Source organism: Diabrotica undecimpunctata, chromosome 6, assembly GCF_040954645.1.
Source record: "Diabrotica undecimpunctata isolate CICGRU chromosome 6, icDiaUnde3, whole genome shotgun sequence".
Taxonomy (NCBI): Eukaryota; Metazoa; Arthropoda; class Insecta; order Coleoptera; family Chrysomelidae; genus Diabrotica; species Diabrotica undecimpunctata.
In genome coordinates this window covers 66,852,576-66,872,360 of record NC_092808.1, presented here as the reverse complement: position 1 = coordinate 66,872,360, position 19,785 = coordinate 66,852,576, and the positions used below count along the sequence as shown (strand labels likewise).

General features: G+C 32.0%; 1 protein-coding gene across 2 annotated transcripts in view; it reads left to right on the top strand.

Moving 5' to 3' along the window:
• Positions 1-2,119: 2,119 nt before the first annotated feature.
• The window catches only part of LOC140443477 (maternal embryonic leucine zipper kinase-like), a 376,616-nt gene continuing 358,950 nt past the window's right edge, over positions 2,120-19,785 (top strand). The window contains exons 1-3 of one of the 2 annotated variants that reach the window (XM_072534778.1): positions 2,120-2,558; positions 4,337-4,519; positions 6,309-6,569. In XM_072534778.1, coding sequence (XP_072390879.1) covers positions 2,337-2,558; positions 4,337-4,519; positions 6,309-6,569 — 666 coding nt within the window. In that variant the 5' untranslated portion in view covers positions 2,120-2,336. The remainder of the gene's footprint in view (positions 2,559-4,336; positions 4,520-6,308; positions 6,570-19,785) is intronic. The other variant, XM_072534777.1, reaches the window with a different exon arrangement.

The window sequence follows — 19,785 nt, the reverse complement described above, 5'->3', positions numbered from 1 at the left end:
AATCTGGGCTCCATTTATTTCCGCTTATATTATTCATATAGGGATTTTCTTGTCTCCGGGCTTGAAATAACTTCTCTATGTATTCCACAGAGGTCTATTAAACAATCTAGAGGTCGAAATCTCTATAATATTATTATTAAGACAGAATTGAATCCGTCTAAATGGCACAATTTTTCGGCGGAAAAAAAAGAGGGAAGAATGTGGCAATTAAACTTTACTAAATATGAGAAAATTTTAAATATCTCGCTTATGATAACTTTATTTATGATTTTCATTATGAAATAATAAAGTTTGCACACCTTTCTTGATCTTAATCAATTTGAACTTGTAAGCAAGCAAAACGATTGTTTTATGCCAAAACAATTACAAAAAGATCTATTCTGCGGGTTTAATATTACACTTAGGTCTAGATGGGATAAATGCGTTTTAGGATTTTTTTTATTTTCTTTGTTAACTTAAAGTTTTTATTTAAATAATTACTGCATATATACCTGCTTATCTACATATGTAATTACATTAACAAGCGATGATTAGTACATCCATCGATCTATTCTTTCATTTTTCACATACGTGATTGAGACCTGAATTCAAAACCCAGCAATGACAAAAACTTTGTCATTACACAGATAGACCACAACAGCATTATTTCAATGTGCTAAGATTTCATCAAGAAGCATTTTTAAAATTCATTTTACAATTTAGTAAATAAATAAAAAAAAAAGAATTGTTGATTGTTGCATTTGGATATTTATTATTTGTATTATATATTACAATAATAAAAACTGAAATTTGCAATAATAAAAAATCTTGCAGAATGTCAAATACCAAACAAAATATTCAAACAAGTGCTAGTAGGAAAAAGAACAAGAGGACTATCCAATCAGACAGACATAGTACAAATAGAAAATTATATAGATAACACCCTTAAAAATAAGAAACTGGAGAAATCAAGCACAAAATAGATCAGAATGGAGAAGAAGCCTGGATCAAAAAGGGTTGTCGAGCCAGTCAAGATGATGATACTTTGTAACTGATGGTATCGGATCATGCTGTTTTTAAATTCTATTATTTCATTCATTATCTTCAAAATTTCATCAGTCATCCAGTCTTGCTCTTTATATCTTATAAGCAATTTTTACTTTGTTCCGTAACCGCTGTTTTCAAAAACTGCCACTAATGTTCTACGTTGTTCGTTGTTATGTTTTGATCTAGGTAAACTTTGACACCTTTCTAGATGGTAATTGATGTCTTATATCAATTATTCTGTCGTTTCTTCAGACTTTAATTTATTTATATTTGGTTTTTCATTTCTGTTCATTATTTCTATCTTTCTTGAATCTAGCGGTAAGGAGGTTTTGATCAGAACCTATATCAGCACATGGGTACGCTTTTATTGCCTGCATTGCATTTCGGCATCTATGTTATATTAAAATATAGTAGATTTGATTTCTAACTAGATATGTTGCTATCCTTTTTCAGTGGTGACTTCTATGTATAGAGGCATCTTTTACATAATTTATATAAGGTCCATGTGCTCCGATTATGGATCCGCCTACATCGGCCGATCTTGGCGTTAAAATTGAGTTGTCATGTTTTTTCAATGCAGGTATTTTTGAATAATTTAGTGATGTTTAATAGTGCTTATGAATTGCTGATTTATTGTTGTGGACTTAAAAATTTAGTAGATAGATATTTTTGCAAGCTACGAGTAATCTTGACTGAATAAAAACTGTTGTCATTTATTGAAACTGATCAGAAATATATTTTTTTTTGATAATGGCTTTATTATTGACACGTTTTCAATTAACATCGATTTTCAAGCTAGGCTAAATATATCCCTATACTCGAAATTCAATAGTATCCCGTATCGCTAAAGGACTGTTAGAAAGAAACGGTTACCTATAACTAGAAATTCTTGCCCATCTCTTTTTTACAAAATATTTTATTTTTATTTGTATAGTGCTAGTTTTTCATCTCCTTATTAATTAACATTTTAATGTGCCAAAATATCTATACATACACAAAGGTAAAAAATGTAAATTTTTACCCGTTCTGTGCAAATTAGAAAACAATACCATACTAGACCAGACTCTCTAAAAAAACAACCAAAAGACATCTGTCAAACGTCACATTTCTTCTAACTTTCTCACTAGTTGTCAGTGTCAATTGTCAATTTCCTTTGAATTCAAATAATATAGAATGCTCGTTATTCGAAGTGTTTATAAACTTTATCATTAAATTATACAAATATAATGGTTTACGAGATCCTCATATAAATAATAATTTTTAGCATCTATACCGTAAATACTGGCTTCAGTTCAATTACATGTAGAAGAATGGTTAGGTTTTTAGCATTGAAAGGCTTCTATGAAGTTGAAAGGACGATAGGATGTGGAGGTTTTGCCAAAGTAAAATTAGCCACACATTTAGCTACAGGAGAAAAAGTTGCTATAAAGATCATGGATAAAGCTTTACTTGGAGCAGATTTGGCTAGAGTTAAGTTGGAAATAAGTGCTTTAAAAACTGTGTCCCATGAAAATATTTGCAAATTGTATGAAGTAAGTTGATTCCATACTAAAGCCAGTAGTCTTGAATTTATTTGGTATCAAAATCAAATGAACTATCTTCCAATAAAGTCATCCCAGGAAAGCATCTCAAAAATACTGACAATATGATTTTGAAATGCTCTACTTCAAATTGTATGATTATATATTTGAATTTTCATTTTGAGATAGGCAGAAAAAATTAAATTATTATAAGTAAAACAAATTATTTACAAGAAACATTTCGATTATTTAAATTTTTGTGACTAGATTAAAAAAATTTGAGAAACAGGTATGACTCAATAGAAAAACTAAAGTAAACTGAGGAAGGATGTAAAAATTTTCGTAAAACTTTAGGTAATGCAAGTTATAAAGTAAAATTATATTCCCACACACATATATTCCTTTTATTATCAAGAGTTATATAGGTTTGATTTAATAGTAGCATTGATCTAATGGGTAAATTTTGGGAAAAGGTACTTACTGAAAAAAAAATGACTTACAAAAAAATGTGCTACTTCACCATGTCTAGATAAGTCCATGCTACTCTACCGCCTCTCACCAGCTTTAATTCCTGCTGATCTAACTTTACTGCACACATTCTCATTTTTTGTCATAAATCCTACTTTCACCTAAGGTTTATCAGTCTCCCTTACACATACCTTAACCACTAGTATTACTTCGTCGTACATATCTTACAATATTCACATACTTACTGGAAACTATATTTCTTATTGAGTGCTTACTACAGAACTTCTAGAAGGCAACTATCACATACTTTCTCAAGATCCATGAATACCATATGATTTTTTTTTCTTTATTCATATATTTTTTCATTCAGTTCCTTATAATGAACATTGCATCTGTTACTGATCTGCCTTGCATACATCCAAACTGATTTTTAGATATTTTGGTTTCTTCAAGTACCCATCTATCAATTACTCTCCCATATTTTCAGTGAGTCACACTGCCTTCATAGTGCATTACTGTATTACTGAACTCATTTGTTTTTGTACATTGTTATTAAGATAATGATTCTTAAATGGCCTTGTATCTGTCCCACTTCCATAATTTTATTAAACAAACCTCGTAGCCAACTTTTCTCATATCTGCCCTCATGTCATGTACTCTTCCCTAGAGATACTATATGATCTATCAACTTTACTTTTTTGTATTTTTTCAAGTATTTGACTTTATTCATTGTTATGTTGTTGACCATAGCTGTTAATATTTTCATTGGTTTTAACAGGTTTTCTGTCAAATTTTTCATTTACTAAACCTTTAAGAGTATTGTTATCTTTGCTTTTTTAATACTTTTTTGTACTAGTATTTCATGATTTTCTTCTTAGACAGATCTAGTCTGATTAAAAGTTTTGCTTTATTAGCTCTAGGTTTGGCTATTTGATATACATTACTTCCTAAATTCTGGTTAATAGTTAGTAATAGTAATAAGTTCATTGACATTTATTATTTTTATACACCTCTGCTTTAACTTTTGCTTCTTCTCTCACTACTTTTGACTACTTAAGTACCTTATAATTTTGAAGATTTGTTTAAAAAAAATTAAATGGTGGATGTTAAAAGATGAGAAAAAACAGAGTAAAGTTTGTTTAGGGTAAAAATAGTTAAAAAACTTAGCCAGAAAATGATAGGCTGCCAATATAATTTGGAGAAAGAGAAGTTTTTGTTTTTCATCTGTTCTTTTTAAATATTTTAGTACTAGTAAATCTACCAGTTTATTCATTAGGCTTCTTATTTTACATTTTTTTTACTTCTACTACACTATGTTTTAGGTAATTGAAACAGAGACACATATGTTTATTGTTATGGAATATTGCTCAGGAGGAGAACTGTTTGATCATATTGTAGAGAAAAATCGTCTAACAGAATCAGAGAGCAGAATGTTCTTTCGGCAAATTGTCTCAGCTGTAGCATATTTGCATAGTTTAGGATATGCTCATAGAGATCTTAAGCCAGTAAGTGAAATTTATTTTGATAAATAATAATAATGGTTTTAGACTAGATTCTTGAGATAAATATAAGGGAAGATTTGTGCTATTTTTAAATAATTTTGTCTTCATTTGTTTTAGCAATGTTATTGATTTAATTTGTCAGACACTCATTTGTATATTTAAAATCCCAATACTGCTTTTGGTTTAGACATTGAACCATGAATTTTCCATTTCTTTAAAAATTTAAATGAACAAAATATATTTCTATACGAAAACCCTTGCTTGATTATTTATTTATTTTTGAATCTCTTCTATACTTGGGTGTTAGCATAACCATTAAAAATATTTTTGTTTTTCATATACTGTATTATTATAGTTTAAACTTACAGGAAAATACATTTATGATGTCTGTATGTTAATAGAAATAAAGATAAAATAGATATGCAAAAAAACTGGGAAATACATAAAAGATACATAAAGTATGTGCCACCTACCATAATATACCTACTCAAGTCATTATGCCAGTAAGATTAGGAAAATTATTAAGTGATTATAATAAGATAATGATGTAGGACTAATTAGATATACCTACATAAATTTTTATAATTTAAAAAACATTCTGATCTTCAAACCAAATTATGAAATAAAAATTTTATATTTTATAATTGTGGCATCATACAATAAATTAAAAAACAACTTAAAATGGAAATGATTAATAAATATATGAATAGAGTAAAACCTTAGGAGAAGGTGTTATGCAACAAGGGAGAAAAACTAAATCAAAATTTAGAAAAAGTATCAAAATTTAGTTTTTCATCAGGATTCCAACATAGAAGTATCAATGAATAGTTATATCATATTGTGAAATAATTCGTTACTAGCCAAAAAAATTAAGAAAGTTTATCAAAAAATATTAGCTGAGAAGAGCATGAAAACTAAAAATAAAATAACCAAGCAAGTTAAATGTAAAATATATGACTCTATTTCAGCGCAGTTGTATGTAAGTGAAAGTTTGGGATATATTTAATAAAAAAAATACTTTAGTAAATTTAGTACAGATCAAGCAGTTAAAATAGATAACAGAAAAAAAATGACCAATCAAAAGTTAATACATTAGACAAAAGCAATACTGAAATCAATTGATCACTGATTATAAAATAAAACTAAACTTATAGGAACACATTATTAGGATAACTTAGATATAGATAAGATATAATTAGCACCTGATAGTATTAAAAGAAACAAAGAAATTAGAAAAAAAAATGTTGGAATTGTTGCATGTAAAAGATAATTATTATTTATTTATTTAGAGAAGTTAAAGATGTTAAAGAGAATTAAAAATTACACTCGTACATCAAATGGAGCCTTAAAATAGTTGCCAACACATAAATGCATTTCATGCTAATATATAGCTCTCTACTGAATAAATAGTAGTTCATTGTACATACAGTATTATTTCTGGGCAGAGCCTGGCGTTAGATATCGACAAATGAATATGATAGAAAGATAATATAAGGAAACATAAGGAAAACAGAAAACATAAGACAAAGAAAAATTATTATATAAACATAAGGAAACAACACAAAATGTGGTGGACCAAACTTAGCTGTTTATGTATAAGCTAGTAGGTATATTACAAGACGAAAAACTGAACAGAATTACATAAATAATGTAAACTTTTAGCAGAATGGAGCACTAGCATACAATAATTATTTCAGACGGGATCCTCTATTTTTAAGTCTTACTATTTGTTGTTTTTGTTGATGATGTTGTTATTTTTTTATCATGAACTATTAGATCATTTCTTTTTTAGGAAAATATCTTATTAGATAAACATCAAAATCTGAAGTTAATAGATTTTGGTTTGTGTGCCAAACCTGATGGAGGTATGCAGAATCCTTTGTACACGTCATGTGGCTCCCCAACTTATGCTGCACCAGAATTAGTACAAGGTAAACAGTATTTAGGTACAGAAGTTGATGTGTGGGCGATGGGAGTATTGTTATATACTTTGCTCGCAGGTGCTTTGCCCTTTGATGATACAAACATTGATAGTTTGTATAAAAAAATATTGGTAAGTTTTCGACTTTTCTTAATTTCTGAGTCAGTCTTCACTTTTTGAATCTGTTTCTCTTATTTTGTCTCCTTTGTCTTATAAAGTAAAAATATAAAAAAAATAAATTTATCGAGATAAAGGAAAAAATATGTTCCTGTAATTTTAAGATAAAACAAAGAAAAAACGAAACTAAGGCAAAGTAGGAAAAAAAACAGTAAAATGAACAGGTCAATTTTTCAGTAAATATATGTAACTTAACTTCTTGCTGCAAAAGAACTAAAAAAATTAGAAAATGAATAATTTCTCTTAAGTATACCTTATTGACTCCATTTAAGGAAACAAATGCACTGCAAGATACTTACAGATAAAAAAACTAATATAAACTGTAGTACTGCTTGAAATGCTTGTAAACAAGGAATTTTGCTGTGTGGTTTTAAAAAGCACCAAAGAAAAATATATCTCATATATTCCTATCATTGCTTCTATCTTATCAAAAGTAGCAGCAGTGCCATACCAGTACATAAGGACATAATTAAGTGAAAAATTGATTGATTGATTGATTACCGTTCTTCTGCGGATATATTATTACATTAAACTCATTACTCTGTGCCAATTGATGTGTAGTCTAATGTTAATGTACAGCTGGTTCATAAAAAAACTGATGACTCTTAAAGCGTATTTTGTAGAAAATTGAGCAGTGTATTTTGAAGGATAAATACTTATTCAACAACAACTTGGCGCAGAATTAAAGCATCGCGTCTTAGGTACCGAACTGCAGCAAAAAACAAGCTCTTACGCCACAACAGAAGCAATCAAGACTTTTATTTGCTTTAAACCTTCAGCTACAAAATCAAGATTTCTGGGGGAGGGTAATATTTACAGATGAGAAAATTTTTCAATCTTCTAAAAAGGGCAAAATTGGGGTGTATAGACCAGATAGAATATATTTAATCCTCAATATGTTAATAGATATCGAGCAGCTGGTCATTTTAGTGTCAATGTATGGGGATGGATTTCATCTAGACGAATGGGAATGTTATGGCGTATTGATGGCAGGTTTGTTGATCAGACTTATCTGAATATTCTAGAAAACATTATGTTTCCCAGTGTAGAACAGTTGTATCCAGAAAATAATTTTATAATCCAACAAGATTGTCCTGTTCACACTGCAAATATATTAAACCAGTGCCTCCAGAATAACAACATCGAAATCTTACTGTGGCCAGATTTAAACCCAATTGAGAATATGTGGAGTTTTATTATAAAACTGTTGTATCGGCGTAATTTTATATCTCACAATGCTTCAGAGCTGCGGCGCGGTATACAACAGGTTTGGGAAGAGCTCTATGAAGAAGACAATTTCATAGTTCCTTTCACGCAGATGGACTGAAGACTACAAGCTATTATCAATGCTGATAGAGATATTACAAAATATTAATTTTATTTTTACATACCTAAATTTAGTATAGTTTTGGTCTTCCAGACCCTCGCTTTTATCGACAGTTTCTTGTTTCCTCCATTTTTTACTAATAGAAAAACTGTGGTTCTGCTTATGTTTAAATGTTTTGCTGCCTCTAATAGTGCCCAGTTATCTTTTAATTTGGTTACAATTCTTGTTTTAATATATTGTTGAGTAAGGCTTTTATTTTATTCCTTAATAATAATAAAAATAATAACAACCCTATTTTATGTAAAAACTATCATTTATAAAAGGTAAAAGAAATAATAAATTAGACTTACTCACAATCAATTTAATTTAACTATCAGACGACCGGTTTCGCTTTCTACAATATGCAAAGCATCTTCAGGTCACGATACAAAGTTAAATAAATGCTGAAAATAATAAACCCATATTAGGGTGTTGTCTAATAAAGGTAAAACAAAGATAGGTGATATAAATTATATAAATTACAGTAATTATGCCAATATTACATGTCTGTGGTTTTTCAAAATGAATAAAATGTTTAAGCAGACAAGGTAAAACCCACAAATTGGTAAAATAGTCTATTAAACTGTAATGAATTAATAAATAAACAAATAAATAAAACATTACTTACATGCCGGTACTCTATTAATTGATAGTTGAAAGAACATGGTTCAAACTATCTTGTATTGTTGATTGGAGAACTCAAGTCAACTATTGTAATTGTTTAACAGTAAACGGGGAAGTTCTTGAGGAGACAGATTTTATGCTGTAGCTGTCAGATAAAATCTGTCTCCTCAAGAACTTCCCCGTTTACTGTTAAACAATTACAATAGTTGACTTGAGTTCTCCAATCAACAATACAAGATAGTTTGAACCATGTTCTTTCAACCATCAATTAATAGAGTACCGGCATGTAAGTAATGTTTTATTTATTTGTTTATTTATTAATTCATTACAGTTTAATAGATTATTTTACCAATTTGTGGGTTTTACCTTGTCTGCTTAAACATTTTATTCATTTTGAAAAACCACAGACATGTAATATTGGCATAATTTCTGTAATTTATATAATTTATATCACCTATCTTTGTTTTACCTTTATTAGACAACACCCTAATATGGGTTTATTATTTTTAGCATTTATTTAACTTTGTATCGTGACCTGAAGATGCTTTGCATATTGTAGAAAGCGAAACCGGTCGTCTGATAGTTAAATTAAATTGATTGTAAGCCTAATTTATTATTTCTTTTACCTTTTGAAATGGACTCACACAAGCAACACATTCATGATTTACTATCATTTATATACTCTTTGTAAAATGCAGGAATTCAAAATAATATAAAAATTTAGACCTTAATAATTATTACAATTTATGAATTAACATATGGAATGAATTGTTTGTTGTTTGTTTGTTTATTTTATTATTTGTCTGTCATAATAAATATAATATAATGTAACACCAATCAAATACACTGCTTACAGCAACCAGATGTGCAAACATTAAAACCAAATAATTTTTGTAAAAGATTATTTATTGTGGTGAATCATTAGCCACTCATGTTACCTCTTACATAAAAAATAATCTACATATATATAAAATGAATCCCTATTGCTCTTCTTTTCCCTACCGTTATAGATGTTGGGTTTATTATATTTAGAAATCTTTGAGCACACTGAAAAATATTCAACTTATTTAGTTTTTCTACCTTTGATTTAAAATTAGGTAAGGCGTTGTCTTGTACTATTTTGTGTATGTACACCATCCTTAAGGTGCAGTATCTCTTATGCGATTGTCGCATGCGTTCGACGTAAGCAGCAGTCGCAAGCGATTAACGCACTGGTTGGGGTGGTCTCTCTAGAGCATTTAGACGCATGCGATAGATCAGCTGATATTTAACTAAACGGCGGGAATTTTTATAATAGTGGAGCATCTAGAGAGACAAGTTTATCTTCATATATTAAAAGGGCAAGAATTGGAAGAGAACATTTTAAAAATGATGCTAAATAACTTAAAAAGAGTAAAACTCATGAAATGTATGTGAGGAGGGTTGAAGAAGGATACCAATCCAATTTAATAAGTAAATATCTGGTTGATGATGAAACCAAATTTCATAGTAATAATTTTGTATTATGTTCTATTAAGGAAGATATAACGAAATCTCCTTCAAAAATGGTAAAAAGAGTTGAGTTATAACACCACAAGAAAAACTTTCTGTCACATTAAGGTTAGTTCGTAGAAAATGTTTCTTCTGTGCAATTATGAAAACAATAGCATTGTTTATGTTAAACATTATTATTAATGATATCTACAAATTAAATATTATTATTAAAATATTAATTGATGCACGTATTTCATTTCAGATTCTTGGCAACAGGAGAATCTTCCGTTCTTTAATATTTGCATTTAGAATATCCCACAATTATATAAGTGTGATTATCTCTAATGTGCTATCAGCAATTTGTAAGAGATTAAATAATGTACTAATGTCTCAAGTTTAAATCTAAACAAAAACAATACCTTCCTATTGTAAACACAATCAGGTGTTGATAACCTACAAATTTTCAATTCTAATTTTTTAGTGTTTTATGAAATAGACGCATGCAGTCGCTGCAGACCACTGGTATCATATGCAGTCGATGCAGCAGACGCATGCGATTCCTTGCGTCGGACGCATAAATCAGACCATTTGTATAAAGTTACCATTTGAGGAGTGCACAGCGCGTCGCCTGCGACTGCTGCTTGCGTCGAACGCATGCGACAAACGCATAAGGGAGACTGCACCTTTACAGTTGTCCAAGTCCTTGGTGTGTAATCTATTAGTATACTAGCCCCAAACATCTTCGTTAAAATAGGCTATATTTAGATAATAATTATAATTTAGCTAATAGATCTCCAATCCTTTTTGCAGTAGTGCAGGAAATATGCCATCCTCCCCTGGGGATTTAAATGGTACAAAGTGGTTTATGGCCTACTTTACACTCTTGATGTTTATTGCAAAGAATTTTCAATCTTCTTCTATCATCTAGAGTCTACTCATCAATAATTACTGAAGCTGGGAAATGGTTATGTAGTAAGAGCTGTAGCGTTTTCTTTTTATATTCGGCAAAGGTGCCATCAGGTCATTTAAGTAGGCCTGTTTCTTGTGTCGGATCTTTGGAAGGAATCTTGTGGATTCGAATGCTGGCAGGTAGAATATATCTGACATACTCTGATAGAACCTCCTCCAAGATTTCCTTTCTCTTTGTTGTATTCAGTAAGAGTTTTCCTGTATGTTTCCCAGTTCCTCAATTATTTGGCTCTATTCGATAGCCTGCTATATTTTTTTCTTAGTTTTCAAGTTTTCTGCTCCACTAAGGCGTTTGTCTGTTATTCGACTTGCTTTTGATTGGACCGTTCTCCTGGTATGATGTGAGAATTGCTTCGCTGATTCGACAATTCGCCTCTTCAATATCTAAACATGTTTTGATATTACTAATTGTATTTCCTGTCTTTGCTTCCAAATTGGTTTAATATCCTTCCCAATTTGTTCATTTCGTATCCCTGTAGCTAATTAAAGGTGGTTTACCTGTATATAAGGTAAAGTCAATGTGTCGGTGATCCGAGCTTGACGGCCCTTTCGACACATGTGTTACTTATTTGTCCAATACTTATTCGCTCCGTGCGTGACTGACACGACACCTACCGCCTTCATCTGACAGTTTTGGACCTATGTACCAATTTTCAGGTTAAACATATGACATATGTTTGACATTGTTAAATACATGCGAAATTGACAATTATTAATAATTAACTTTTTAATTATATTTTTTTAGTTTATGTACAAAATAAATGTAGTATTAAAAACTGGGTTTCTCAAAATTCATCAAAATATATCTTTTCAACCACAAACGGAAAAGAAAGGGAAAAATCTAGTACTGGCAAATCAAGTTTTTCAGGTGAAAGAGCATATATTTAAAAACAGTAATAGTAAAAGTTATAATATAAAAGCTAAAGTCATCAGGCACTCTGCAGTTAGCTTGAAGCCTTATAAAATATCATTTAAGGTAAATTATTTAAATTTTTCCTATTTCAATTGCATAAAAATGAAGTTATGTGATATTTACTTTTTCATATTAATAGCACGATCCATCTTTTTCTTTTCTCTAATTTATATGTAATCTTTGGGAACCTATAAAAACTATACTTACTATTTTTGCTATTATTAGCACAATTAAATACGCAATATGTATTTGCACACATTTTTGATAAAATTTATGCGTAAAAAGGTAGGGCCAATTTTGTCATATTTCGTCGCTACGCACGCTGGCATCGTTTCAAAGTACCCCTACCATGGTCACGCACGGAACGAATAGTTATATCAATAACGTCCTGTTTTTTTCTTGTTGATAAAGGCAGGTTGATTATCTTTATTATATAAGCCCTTCTCCTAGAATATAGCCAAAAAGTACTCACCTCGTTCATAGCTGCTTTTGCTTGCCCATACCGTATGATGTGAGTTGGCATCACAACCGATGATGACTTGATCCCCCATATAGGAAGGGGATCTGTTGCTGCTATATCACCTGGGAAGTATGCCGAGTATACGAGTATATCCCGTCTGCCCACTTTCTCCCATATAGTGATTTGAACTGCAATCACACCTTCCGTGCAGAAACTTGAAAGTAAGATGTAATTAATATCTTTCCTAAGTACAATAAATGCTCTGGGTTTTATTCCATTTGGACAATACAGTACCTAAGTTGAGATGGATCCTAATCCGCCAATTCTGCCTGTACCAGTAACCCAAGGCTCCTGGATTAGTGCTACATCTGTAGCTTCATTTGAGAATCTTCTGCCAATGGTATATGCAGCAGCCGTGGGATGTTGAAAATTCACCTGTATGAACTTAGGCATTGTCTCCCCTTGAAGAGTCTTTCCCCCTAGACCCTTTGGTAGAGTCATCTTCATTGGCTCCACTTTTACCTTTGTCTCTAGGAGGTTTGACCTATGGAGACGTTATCATTTGCTTCTTCTTTCGTTTTCGCGGTTGGTGGCATTGTGGGGAAGAGAACATTTCCCCTTTGTCTTTGGCCTGTCCGCTTAAGCTTTCCAGAGAGTTTGGCCGTTCTCCTCTTGCTTCCGTTTTCTTCGGCCTTTATTGTTCAGAGGAAGAAGATGTCTTCTTTCTCCTGGAATTCTTTGGTCTGATAATGATCTTACCAAATCCAAAGAAGGGCCTGAAGTTTAATTTTTCCAAGGCCCTTATAGATGGATCGTCTATTGAGAAAGTCCAGGTATTTCCTGGACCAGATTTCTCGAAGTGGAGTACTTTCCAGTCCTGTGTCCTCAGTACCCGTCTTCGTTAGTCTGTTGAGAATTTTGTCAGTATTTAGATATCTTTTTCTTCATTAGGTATGTATGCAGTACATATCTTAGTTTTGGGCAGGTCAGTTCCTTCGATCGCCTAAGTTTTGTTCCTTCTCATGTGTTAAGTTTTTCAGTCGCCTCAATTAGCCACTTAAAGCTTGTGTTATCCACACATGTTACCTGAAGCCATCCTGGCCGATGTGAGCAGCCGTAGAATTTAATTTCTGGCCTCTCTTCGGGTAAATTCTCGACGGCTTGTAGGATGGCTTTCTTCAGCCTCCTAAGATTATCATTATCTATTAGTTATACTGGGTACCAGGGTGGATTATTCCTACCTTGATTCCACTAGTTGCAGCTTTGTAATTTATCTCCTCGGTCGGGATCGTTCCATCTGCACACTCTCAGGGGTGATTGCATCTGACCTGATTCTTTTCCCAGGAGTTTTGGTAGAAGAGGATTTATCCCCTTCTTTCTCTTTCGGAGATTTTGTTGTTTATAGTACCTCTTCTAGACCTGTCTCATAGAGTGTTCCCCATTTCAGATGCCGATGTAACTGCTTCCATGCCGCCCTACTTAGTCTATTCCTTTTCCCTTTAATATATCTTGAGGGCAATCAGGGATCTGTTCTTCTCCTGCTTTAGACCTTTTCAGGGTTACTTCTACCGGCCTCCTGAACTTCTATTTTTTCTTTTATTTTTACTGTTGGTTCCATACTGTTCCCACGAGTAGCCCACTGAGTAGTACCCTGGTATCCAGTGGGAACCGTTCAAGACCACGTATCGTGTGGTCATGCATTCTTCAATATAGTGTTTGACATTACGAAATTCCTGGGATTATTAAGAAGGGGAGAAGGAGGGGATTTGTACGTGACAGTTGTGAGTGACCGTGACGGAAAAGGGTATTTGAAAACGCTTAAGATTCGTAGTGAGTGCTTATCTCCCAGGCTGGGTCCCAAGCGCACCCTGATCAGCAGTCCCTAGCTTGCCCCGTCGCGCTCGCCTTACAAGAATTAGCGGCCGCGACCGGACAAGAGCGGGATTGTTTCTCCATTTAGTCAACTTCCACGATAAGCAGGAGAAACTTTGGGGATATTCTTCTAAGTGACCCGTGTCCCACATGGAGAACTGGTGACTGTTGTTTAATATTTTCTTTGTAAAAAAATGTGTTAAATTTGTCTCCGAGAAATGTAAAAATAGGAGTTCCACCAACTTACACCGGCTCCTAACATTACATAAGTCTATCAGGGGTTGCGGTATGATAAAATAATTAATACCCTAGATAAAAGATGCAATCAGCGTAGCATGCTCTTACCCCCAAACCGGCTGCAGTTTAACAAGTTCTTGTCAGAATTCCCTCAGATCGCATTTAACAGTGTATGTTGATGGTTCTCATTTTGGGCCAAAGTGCCAAAAAGTAAGGTAAAGTGCAAAAGAGTTATATAAAGTGCTTAACTGATAAAAATGTTTGGTATAACGTTTCCTGGCAAAGAAACATTTTAAGAAAGTTTATATAAAGCATAATTCATCTCGAAAATACAAATTGTTTTCTTAAAACCCATGCAGTAATCTTTGCTGGTTTTATTCTGGTTTCTAAGCAGTGGTACTACGTTTAGATAATAAGTGTATTTATATTAATTAGTTTTAGTATTTTAAGGATACAAGTTGTGTGTGTGGAGAGAGAGCAGGCATTAGACAAGGATACACGTTAAGGCAGATTTAATACAATAATAAATACATTTGTGTCAAAGTTAACGTGTTTCCATTCTAACCGAGTGTCTAAATCCTGCCAGCGCCGAATTCAAATATATTTACTTACATTTAGTAAGTAAAGACTGAAACCACGTTAACGAGCCGTATTTAGTTTACGGCCCCCTCGTTTTGCGGTCATTTTTCTGCTAATTCTGCTATTATCTGGCATAAATAAAAGGCACTCAGTAAAAAATAAAAAAAATTCCTTTTCTACCTGCGATAATTCGAAAATTCTCGTCGTTAATAGACATTTATTGCCGTTCGCTTATTATCGCTAAAAAGGACATTCCACATAAAAACAGAAGGTGTTTGTTTAACTTCTGTAGACTTGGTGCTGCATCTGTGGATACAGGAGAACATTCGAAATAAAAACTGAAGGTGTTTGTTTAACTTCTGTTGAGTTGGCGCCTATTTACTAATAGGAAAGCCTATTTTTCAAGACACTCTATGAAGACATCCGAGTGGTGCAAATTTTCAAATTTATATTAAAAACATTTTAATATTAAAACATAAATATTAATAATTTTAATACTTATTTCTCTCATTTATTTTTTTTTCTTCAATGGTATTAATTTGTCTTTTTTACATTTATTATTTTTTCACAGCATATTATATACTATTTTTTTATCAAGCATTTACTTAAATTTCTTTCATTCTTCTCTCGAAATATTGCAAGCAATACAATACTAGCTGTTCTATTAAGAATAGAGTAGAGCCTAATAAAGAATCCAAAAAAGATATTTTTTCATTCCAAATAGAGAGTTCAGGAGCTCTTCGTTGAGTTCAATTCGGTCCAAGAACAGGTAGAACTTTGAGGACTTGAGTTACTTGACAGTTTTATGAGTTACTTTACAGTTTTTTTCTTATCAAAACTAAAAATAAACTCAAAATAAAATAAATTCAAATTTACAAAAGATTCTTCACCTACTGGATGTCCAACCCAACAATCAAACAAATCAGAGTTCACTATTGACAGTAATGCTCTTAAATATTTTGATGTAATTAAATACGATCATCATCATCATCATCAATCAGCCCTCAGTTGTCCATTGTTGAACATAGGCCCCCTCTAGACTTTTCCATCTGCTTCTGTTCTGCGCCTCTGCTATCCAATTGGTCACGATTCTTTTGAGGTCGTCGGTCCATCGCGTTGGGGGTCTTCCTCGGCTTCGCTTGTCAGCCCGTGGTCTCCACTCAAGCAATTTTTTTGTCCAACTGTCGTCTTTCATTCTTGCAACATGTCCTGCCCATCTCCATTTTTGCCTTGTAATATGTTCGATAATGTCTTCCATTCCGGTTCGTCTACGAACTTCCTCGTTTCTTATTCTATTTCTTAAGCTTATTCCAAGCATTGATCTCTCCATCTTTTGTTGTGTCCTTCTTAATTTTTCGGCTGATGTTTTTGTGAGAGTTAAGGTTTCTGATCCGTATGTGAGGACTGGTAGAACGCACTGGTTAAAAGCTTTTCTTTTTAAATGGATCGGTATATTTATTTTAAATACGTCTCTCAGACTTACGACGATACATACATACAATAGCAATTTAGAATCAACGCATATAAAAAGTTTTAAGCAAAGGTGAGTTTATGCAGGTTTGGTATTTTATATAAACTTTTAAGTGGTTAGACATTGTCCTGAACTGCTTAAGATAATTTACTTAAATGTTCCCTCTAGTAACCTGAGATTTAGTCGAATCCATAATACTAATTAATATGGATTTACATGCCTACATACATTTAAAGAACATTCAAAATTATAAATATTAATGGTATTTAGAATTTGGACGTTTAGATTTAAGAGGAAAGTTAGAAAAAAAGTTTGAAACCAATCTAATGAAAAGGATTAGTTATGTTTGTTTGCTTTATTATATATTGTTAGTTGTAAGGTTAAATAATTTATCTCCGGTTTAATCATATTTTTGTAATAATTGTAAAGATTAGATTAGATTAGAAAATTCTAATCAAAACATGATTGTTCAAAAATAAAACAAAGTCAATGATTTCATTCGAAGAGCATATGAATCTAATCTCCAACATTTTCCTCGTCTTCATCAGATGAGGTTTTCTCATCTATGTCTATTACCAAAGGCTGTACTTTTGGTAATATACATAGATGAGGAAAGTTACAAGGGCTGTAACGAGAAAGAAAAACAACCTTTTCTTTCTCGTAACTCTCTATAATTATTTTATGGGCGTGGCGAACATAATTTTTCCACTGCTCCCTAGTTACATTATTGATAGCTGTTTCCCAAACTTCTAACACATTTTTATTCCCCAATATGTGTTGATCATAAAACAGTTTCGTTTGACTCCACACCATTTCAATAGTATTAAAGTGACAGTGATAGAGAGCCAAACGAAGTACTTCATGACCAGCTTTGTTAATTATCTCATCAACAGCATAATGTTTTGGAGATCTGAGAAGAGCTTTAATAATATTTAATGAATTTGTCTTAGAACTATGCAGTAGAAATAGAATGCCTTTACTTGTAAGCCATCCTTCCAATTCTTCTTTTTCCAAGATTGAGTAAGCCATTTATTTACTTGCCGACTGTGATAACTAGCATTTTCAAAGATGAGCATTGATGGTTCTTCCAATCTTGGTAAAAGATCCTTCTCCAACCAACCCTCGAAAATATCAGCATCCATTTCTCCATGATAGTCTTCCGTTTTGGAGCTCGATTTAAAAATTAAACTTGCTCCGTTTATAAACCCATGCTCTGAGCCTGCATGTAAAATTATGTACCTACAACACAAAAATAAAAAAAAAATTATTTACATGTAATGGAAATATGCTTTCTGTAAAAAATATACGTTATTAGTTAACTAAAGTCCTGGAACAGAAAAAAACTTATTTTAGTCAGTTAAGGGAATTAATAAATTATATAAGAAAACATATTTATTTATTTACCTCATACCATCACCAGTTATTTTTCTTATTCCTTTATTTGTCCCATCCTGCCAAGACCTTCTAACTGATCCAGAAGATATCCATGTTTCGTCTAAAAAAATTAAGGGCTTTTTGTAAACGCCTTTTTGGTCATTTCCATGGTAAATCCTTAAAAAATTATGCCTCATCTGAACTACGTGAGGAACTTCCATAAAATGTTTTTGTTGACTGTCTATTTTGTATATGAATCCTATTTCTTTCAAGATCAGAAAGAGGCTTGTTTTTCCTCCCTCATAAATAAATTTGTCTCTTAAAATCTTCAGCAGACTAGATATTGTAAGAGGCAACTCTAAAACAGTTATTAATTTTTAGGTAGTTTATATTGCCGAGTTGTAAGTTTTTTCCGGAAAGAGTGTCAATATAGAAAGCCCTAACAACTAAATAATCGAACAAACTAAAATACATGCAAAATTCAGATAGTTGACAATTTATGTAATTAGTTGATTACTAATAATATAGGTTCAATCAGCAACACAAAACAAAATAAACTTACTCTAACAGAATTAATTAATCATAAAGTGTTTAAAAACTTTAAGTTGGTTGCCTAACATTTGGCGCAACTTAACGATATAAACTAAATTAGCCTAACTTTTTTATAAAATACTAGCTGACCCGGCCACGCGTTGCTGTGGCTAAAGTTTTTGTTATATTACATTATAGTCAACAATCTAAGAGGAACAATAAGAGAACATCAGTCACGGAGTCCACTATGCTTTTTCACACAGATGGTATTTGTAAAAAAATATGGTGATCTCCTTATTTGACTTTCTACTACTATAACTCTTTAGTACAATGAAATTATTTACGAACAAAGACGAAAATGTTGATGTTGGTATACAAATTCACTGGATCGAGATTTGAAGGGGAAGTACGTTGAACACAATTAATTAAAATGTTCTTACACTTGATATTAAGCAGAAATCAATAGGTACAAAATAAAAATTTATCAGATTTATTATTTCCATTTAATTTTATAACAAATATAAGTATATTATAGTATAATACAGTAAATAACATGTGACGCTTAAACTCATGAATGAGGTAGGCAAGGCAGACAGTCTTAAACTTTTAAACATTAATATCTATTTTTTTGAATTATAAATACTTTCAATTTCAATTTAATTTAACACCAATCGGTGTACAATGTTTTTGGTTAACCTGTCTTTAGCTAACACAAATAGATTCGACGGTTTCCCAACACGTGAACACGCAACATATAGTTGCCCATGAGAAAAACATGGAAAAACCACAAATGGACATTGTTTGACCTTGAGATTTATTTATAGACATGGCGAAAGCTAAACGAATTGAAAACTGTAGCCTTTTAAAGGATATGGTAGAATCTGATGGTATCATCGGAATACGTGGCAGCAGGACCACTTTTCCTTTAAACTTCCCAGCCAAAATGGTTGCTTCAAGAATGTTTCCGGTGATCTTTTTGATGACCAAACGCGTACCGTTACATAATTGAGGTGGATTCAAATTACGGAGGAGAATAATAGGGGAACCAATCTTTAATCGAAGATTATGTGGTGGCATTCCAGGGATATCTAATGAATTTAAAAATTCAATCGGAAAATTTACACTTTCATTTTCATCAACAACAGTATCGATTGATTTAAAAAACATCAGATCACCTGGTAACAACTGTTGTATCTGGAAGTTAATTTCGTCAACATCAACGTTTTTGGCTGCCAAAATCGCCCGTTGACTAAGCCATTCATGATTCAAATAATTATTCTGTATATCCGGGAAAATACTCTG